Here is an 8,296-nt window from a genome sequence, read left to right on the forward strand (position 1 = left end):
GAACGGTGTCACAACCACGTCAGCTATAGATTTTGGCCAATTCTAATTGATACTTAACAAACTAACAGTTAAGGTTGGATAGCAATTATTGTACTGAGCCTTCGCTCGTTGCCGCAGCCCCATATCCCTCGTGGTTTTCATATTTCATTCAGTAGAATCAGATGCACAAGCTTTTGTAGACTTAGATTGCAATAATATTATTCCGTGTAGTTGACTACCTAAAGAAAGCTTAGAGAGATTTTAGCCAGGAAAGGAAAACGAAACAGACCCTTTTAGTTTTGTTGTTTGTCTTTCTTCTATAGACCCCATGACCGTGCTCTGTAGAAAAATCGATTCATATGAAAATTATTATTAGGTTGCAGGAAAGTAAAGGACTGCAAAAAAATACCATAAGGGGACTAGGCTGATGAGGTCGATTAGTACTTAACAAATCCACAGGTTTAACGAGTAGTCCGTAGTTGGGATGTAATCAGCATTGTAGCCGAATTCGTGTTCATAATAGGACGAACCAGTCCCAAATGCTGCAGCGTTTGCTTCTGTGATTCCAATCCCGTGATCAGCACGTGAACATAAAGATCCTCCTCCCCAATCATTGTAACCGCTCCATCTCCAGCACCCCAGTCACACCAGAAGCCGGTATGGTTGCCATTTTGATGAAGGGTATCGTTACAAGTTGCCTGTTCAAAACCTTGTGTACTTTGGTATTGGCCGCCATATTGCACTGTGCACCGTCCTTTACATTCGTCACTGCCCCAAACAATGTTCCTGAAGTCTCCAAACCTTGTAATTTTCAATCTGAATGTCTGTCTACCCAGACAGTTGCCCGTGGTCTGCAACAGGGGAGTGTGTTGAGGATCATCACTGCGCGTGATTTTGAACTCAGTGAATTGCAAGAGCCAGAATGCCTCAGAGATCATGTCCATGTTGCTTGATGGATCAGTTGTATTCCCAGTGGCCGTTCTCGAGTCATACCACCATATGCCATTGTCTTGCATCCAGTTTTTGGCATCAGCGTTTGAGAAACGTGCAGCGAGAGTCCAACCTTTGCCATCACTTGTCATATCACAATATGCCTAGTATAGAAAAAAAACTCACTTAAAGAAAACTCTGCCAGGAGGACATGTGACAATGCAAGGGACAAATAGATCGACACGCAGTGTTTCAACAACACGTGAACAAGCCAATAGCGTAACTGGAGCTCCAAAATGACCGGTGCCAAAATGCAAGATCTTAGTTAGCTTTTTAAGTGTCTATAACCCCAAATTTGTTTTGGCCCAGAAGTATCTTTACATCATGCCGCGCAAAATATTAACAGCGCAAAAAGTTTTATTTTTGGTACTGTCAAAACTGGAATTTTCTATGAATTCTCAAAGTGTAGAAAAACCGAGGTTTGAAAACACATTACCGTCGGAGGCGCAGAATTCGCGGAAAGGGTAGGGGTCAAGTGTAATTTGTGAAGTAAAACCCAGACTTCAATCGCTCTGATTGTGACCTCGTTCAGAGTGAGCTAGTCAGAGCTGAACAAATGCCTGAGAAATGTATTGTCTTTGGCTGTTGCAACGTTTGCGATTGTTCCATTGAAACGCTTTTGGAGTGTTTTATATTGTTTTTTATCTGTCCTTCTTTTTTGCTCATATCATGTTAACGCTAGCCATTCTGCGTCTGCTAGCGGCTCGTCGGCATAGGCCTCTTGCGTTTCTTCCACATCCGTGGCGTGATCGTTCGACTTTAGCGAGGCTTTGACTTCTAACTCGCAATCTTTTACTTCGGAGATCTTAGAATCTGAACTGGAAACGAGATTGAAGTCGTTCGAAGCCATGACTTGATTTATAAATGTCACTGCTCTTAACAAATGTCAGCGGAATAACAACTGTTTTCAAATACTACGTCTTTCGCTTTTGTTGTTTTCTTTTCGTCTGCTTTTGCTTTGTTGCCCTGTTGCTGCTGTACGGGTTGGAAGTCAGTAGTGCCAGTCTTTCTTTCACCCGGTCGTGGGGCAGAAAAACCGTAGTGCAAAAAGTGATGGAAAATTCCAGTTTTCACCAAAAACAAACATTTTTGCGCTATTTTGCTGAGCATGACGCAAAGATTCGTCTGGGCAAAAAAGGTTTTGGGAGTTATGGGCACTTTAAGATCCTCTTGGTTAGCATATATAAGGCAGAGTGTAATTTTACGATATATTCCAACAAAGCAGTTATTCTCTTGGGAAAAAAAATTGAACTGGATTGTAAATTTCACGGGCTCTGAATGGCGGCTCCCATGTGAGAGTAGACATGATAGGAAGGGATTCTTCCTCCAACTTGGCCATTAAATTATTTTTTAACTTGCCGAGAGTAATGATTGACAGATACCAAGGCGGTATCTCTCATCGACTGTCTCTGAACGATGCCTAAACGCAGCACAAGAACTCACATTAACTGCGAAAGGAATGATCCAGAAAAACAACAAAATGATAAAGTGGGTCTGTATGTCCGAGTCTTCTCTGTATAGTGCTTTGTTGAGACCCCTTTTTACTGCAAAAGGTCCATCTTGTAACAAGCTATAGACTTACATCATTATAAATGTCATTTCAAAGGTTTTAGAATGTTGTGTATTCAGTCATATCAAAGACCGTTTTTACGCTTTGCTAAACGTTAGCCAGCATGGGTTTGTTCAAGGACATTCAATAGTCACACAATTATTGACATTCTATCACGATATTGTACAAAACCTAGACAGTGGACTTCAAACGGATATCGTATACTTAGATCTGGCGAAAACTTTAACAATGTATCTCAGCCTCGTCTCCTCTACAAACTCTGACAGTATGGTATTAGTGACCAGCTTCTGAAGTGTTTCGGCAGTTATCTTCTCAACCGACACCAACGCTGCCTTGTACATGGTCATTTGACATCTTTATCTACCTGTATCGTCTGGCGTTAATCAAGGGAGTATACGTGGCCCACTGCTTTTTCAAGTGTTCATGATCTTCCAGCTGCCATTGAAAATGTCATGGCCTTATTTGCTGACGATTCAAAATGTCGTAGAGTTATCAAAGATATCAATGACTGCATGGCACTGCAAGATGATTTAGATAACTTACAGTGTAAGTGTGTCGTCTGTCAAGGACCTAGGGGTTACAGTTTGTAGAGATCTAAAATAATAATAATAATAATAATAATAATAATAATAATAATAATAATTATTATTATTATTATAATAATAATAATAATAATAATAATAACAATGACAACAACTGACGTGTGCAAGTTACTACAAGTTACTACAAAATTGGAGAAACGTACCTGACATCGTATACAGTGTGAATAACAATCTCAACAACAGCTCCTACCAACTAAGACGTAAGAAAAGACCAAACTACATCAGCATATAGATGACTTGAATTGCAGAATGTGCTCACAAAACAAGAGACTGTCACCCATATAATGAGCGCATGCCCAAAGATAGCCCAATCGCTATATACATCTCGTCATGACAAAATGCTGAGACCTTACTACCACTACCTACTCTCAGCCTGTGATTTCAATGAGGAAAGTGATCACAAACGACCGTGGTATAAAGACCACCGATACCGGTCATAGAGAACTCAGCAGCCAAAATAAATTGGAACATCGAATTCCATATGGGAAAAAAAACCAGAAAACAACGCAAAAAAGGTTGATACGGCAGTAATGCACAAGGAGAAGAAGACATGGCTACTCATCGAAAGAACGGTTTGCGGTATAGGCTTGATATCAGATAGGCGGAAGACCAAGCAAGACAAATACAGAGAACTAAGGGCGGGTGTTAAAGATCAATACCCTGATTACAAAGTCAACCAAGTAAATGTAGTTTTCGATTTCCTAGCAGAATACCACCAAAGCCCGAAGAACGATCTCAATGAACATTTAACAGCAAAGAACGAAGAAGAGACGCAATATCTAATAATGAAAAGCCAAAAATGGATCATATCACAAAGCGTTGAAATACTTAAGGTTTTTTATACCTATAAGAGATACAAAGAACTGGGCAGAACGTTAAAAGGAATAATCTAACTGAACATTCATATTTGTAAATTATATATGATAGCCTAGGACTAGTCTCGTTGTGCTACTGATCATGTAAAACCGCGATATCAAAAAGTGTCAATGATAATGATAACGATAATGATAATGATAACAACTTTATTATCATGCCTGGTAAAATAGCAGTTTCCCACTAAGTAAGGACACCTATCCACAATGTTAAAAACTAATAATACTTCTATATTCCCTTATATAATCTCTCTATAATCCCACCCACAAACTTAAAAATAATTGCAATATTAAGAATTGCAAAGAGTGCAGTTAATGCAATCATTAGGTAAGATACATTTGGCGAGGTGTACCTTCCTGATCACTCTTTTAAATTGATCTACCGTTTTAAGTTTCTCCAAATTTCCTACCAATCTTTGACCAGAGTACTAGCCCTAAGTATCTGACCGAATGCTTACCATAACCCGTGGTGTTAACTCTAGGAATTATAAAATCGTTATTTCTTAGATTGTACTGATTGCTACTAATGATAAACAACCTAAAAATGTAGTCTAGACTTATGCATTTTTTAACCTTATACATTAAAATTGCAATGTCCTGTAACCTTCTATTATATAAAATGGGTAATTTTGCCCTTTGTAATAGTTCGGGATACGTTGAATTGCTATCACAATAAATGGCCCTAAGTGCCACTTCTTGAAAGCTAACTAATTTCCTGGAGTCACTATCCTTGCGAAAGTTCCAGACTGTACTACAATAAGTTAAATGAGGTAGAATAGTACCCTTAAAGAGTTGAGAAGTTTAGAGCGTTATCAATATCAACTCCCAACAAGGTGATACTTTCATAAGACGTGATGTCTGTAACATTAACATTTAACTTCAACTTATGATCCTTCAGCTTATTTATCCTATGCAATTTCCCATAATTGCCCTGAAGTGAATTTTGACTCATACCAATTGGTCGCTTTTTGAGCACTGTCCTGCAATTTAGTGTGAATCGTGCTAACGTATCTATCGATTTCGTATAAGTGAATGATGGTCTTCAGCGAACATACTAACTTTAGAGCGCATAACAAAAGTCAAGTCATTCTGGAATAAATTCCATAGTAAAGGACCAAATGAGGATCCTTGAGGGCAACCTCTTTCAACGCATTTCCAGGAACTAGTGGTTTCTCGAATTTTTAGTCTGTTGAAACGGTCTTTAAAATATGAACTCATCAACTTTACACTGTCTGTGTCTAAGCCGTAAGATTCCAGTTTTCCAAGTTTTCCAAGTGGTTTAGGCAATCAATTGCTTTAGACAACACTTTCTCCATTATCAAGTGCATTCTTCCACTTCTCTGTTAACATAAGAAGGGTGGTTTCACAGCTGTGCCTTTTCCTTTTCCTGTATGCTGTAAGGTAATCACTCAACTGTTCATTAAATCCTGCAGTGATTTGATTAGCAAGAAGCTTTTCAAAGACTTTGTTAATGATGGTCTCTACACTTACAATGCAATTTTCCATGTCCAATGGGTCGTTCTTTTTATGAACAGGCACTCATTCACCTCTCTTCCAATTGTTTGGCCAATGGCTGTTCGCGATACAACGGTTTTAAAGATCACATGAGGGTACAGCAAGCTCAGTCGAGCCCATTTTAAAAGCTTTGGGTGGAATAGTGTCCCACCTTGTTGCTTTCTTGGGATCAATGTCTTTTAAAATCTAGCAACATCAAATATTCATATACCCTTGAAACTGAAGGATTGGTCGTCTCCAACGGACATTCTATAATTCACGATTGCTTGTATACTTTCATGATCCCGAACAGTATGGTCCATAGCGTCATTGGCAGAACCAAAGTTATCAGCAATGGATATAAAAATAATCGCCCATAATCTTTGCGATATGTAGTTGATTGGTGGTTATCGAGTTGTTAATCTTCAGTTTCATTTGTAAGGATTCTTTTACTTTTTTAGATCGAGTTCCTTGAATAGTTGTTCATGCAAGTTCTTACATGACCTAAAATTCACAACTTTTGTTTTAAATTTGACCACCCTTTCTTTCATAAAAGCATAGACAGAGGCGTGGTCGCTTAATCCTGGATCAAAAACGCCACTTTTGATAAAAGCATCAGGCAGGTTAGTTAGAATAATGTCTATAAGTGTCTCGCTGACTCGCTCTCCAATTTTCTGGACTCTGGTTGGTTTAGAAATGAGACAGTCGAGTTCATGTGTTTCTTGTAGATCAAGAAGTAGTTTTATTTCATAGGTACTGAGATTTATCCACGAAAATCATAGTGACTAAAATTGGTACTGATTCTAAATGCAGCCAATCAGAAACAATATAGCTAACGACAAAATTTCACTGTGAAGAAAAATCCTTCGTCCAATCAGCAACGCGAACGACGAAATATTCACTAGTGATGAATGAACGTATCGAATGGAACGTTATCCGACAGCCGTTGCACAAAACCCCGCGCGCTTTGAAAAATGGCCGAGGGAAGGTTTGCTTCTGTTTGCTCAGTTGAGGAATTTATTTTATTTATTTTCGTATTCCTGTGCCCCCATGATAATTCTTCGAAATTTCTTTTTAGGTCGTGCATAAGCTGCGAAGACTGTTTTGCTATGTTTTCAGATGGTCCCGTGGTCTACTTGAACACAAACTTGACAGGAACATAATAGAGCCAAATACAAGGGATTCGCTCTCTTTTCTCGTGAACTCGGAATTTAATCGTTTTAACTCTGTACCTAAGCAGAAAGGTTCATCACCCTAAAGCGAGCAGATAACCGCTTTGCTCAACTCCATTTCCACCTGAGGAACAAAATCTGAAAATTCATCAAAGTTTACGTTGAAAACGAACACTGTACAAAACGTAAATATCTTGAAATACTCAAGACGATTATGTTAACTGCACGAGTGAAGCTTGATATCGAGGAAAAAAGTGCTAGTTTTTACATTGCATGTTTTTTTTTTATTCATCTCCAAGGAATCCAGGCTTACAGGACCGCCAAACATATGAATCATCACTGTTACGACAGGTGTCATGGGCGTCAAACCCAAGCTAACTTATCCAGGATTACAAGAACAAAAGTAAGAACCGAGATTATTTGGCACGTTGCATTAGCGTTACAAGGAGAAAAGATGCACTCGTCGATGTCTATGGAAAGTAATATTTAACGGTCATGAGGATATACGTTTGGAAACGTCATGGGACAAAGGGATTGAAGGTAAGCTAGTTGGTTAGCCCGGGCTTTGGTACTAATTCGAATGCTTAGAGGAATTACATATAACGATTTGTTCGATTTAGGGTTTGACATGAATAATAAAAAGTTGTAAACGCATGGATTCCTGTCGCAAAAATTCATTTAAGTATTGTTACAGCTCTCGCATAGAGCACGTAGAACAATTGGCCATTTTAAATGGCCGCCGGTGTCATTTTCATAGTTCGATTCGCGAAATTGTTGCTAACCTCGTACTCTCAGCCGTATTGTAACTTATAGTACAACTTTCAAACAAGGTTGGCGAGAGTTGTGTATCATGTAAAGATTTACTGCGTCTTGGAGAGGACTAAGGAATAATGTCTTGATTCCTGGCACAGCAGTTCTAAGCTCCACAAAAAGGCGGTCGGAGTATCGTCCTTAAAACAGGGAGGTACTTGATTTGCCCAAGAACATTTCCACCCAAGGAAAAAAAAAACAATCTCTCAAGGTTTACATTGAAAACAGTACATTATAGAACGCATATGTCTTCAGTGAAATCTTGAAGAAGACCATGTTAACCCCACGACTGGTTCTTACCAATACATGTTTTTCCATCTCCAAGGAATCCAGGCTTACAGGAGCAAACATGTGATACATCAGTGATCCGACCGGTGGCATGCGGATCACAAACTTGGCCGGAGGTAATGCATTCATCGGAATCTGAAAAAAAGATGTTCAAGGACGATCGAGTTGGTTTAGTGGGAGACATTGAAAATCTTTAAAAACACAGTTCAGGATAAACCTTTGAGCATACTGAATTAAGGCCAAAGCAATAAATTATTGAAGTAGTGAGGAAAACGAAAGGAAGATACTTAACCAATCCAAAGATTCAACGAGTAGCCGGAGGTTAAGGGGTAGCTGTAGTAGGCATTGTTGCCGAAATCATATTCATAAATATAAATTGAACCGCTCGCAAAAGCCGGATCGTTGGACTCTGTGATTCCAATCCCGTGATCAGCACGTGAACACGAAGAACCTCCTCCACCAATCATCATCACTGCTCCATCTCCAACACTCCAGTCACACCAGAAACCAACATTAGTG

General features: G+C 39.1%; 1 protein-coding gene and 1 pseudogene across 1 annotated transcript in view; both read right to left on the minus strand.

The window, feature by feature from the left end:
- Positions 1-423: 423 nt before the first annotated feature.
- Positions 424-1,061, minus strand: LOC138046449 (uncharacterized; annotated as a pseudogene).
- Positions 1,062-8,064: 7,003 nt separating this feature from the next.
- Positions 8,065-8,296, minus strand: part of LOC138046451 (uncharacterized) — a 645-nt gene continuing 413 nt past the window's right edge. Inside the window, exon 1 of the mRNA XM_068893083.1 lies at positions 8,065-8,296. This exon is cut by the window's right edge and continues 413 nt beyond it. Coding sequence (XP_068749184.1) covers positions 8,065-8,296 — 232 coding nt within the window.

Source organism: Montipora capricornis, chromosome 4 (assembly GCF_036669925.1).
Source record: "Montipora capricornis isolate CH-2021 chromosome 4, ASM3666992v2, whole genome shotgun sequence".
In the NCBI taxonomy this organism is placed as follows: Eukaryota; Metazoa; Cnidaria; class Anthozoa; order Scleractinia; family Acroporidae; genus Montipora; species Montipora capricornis.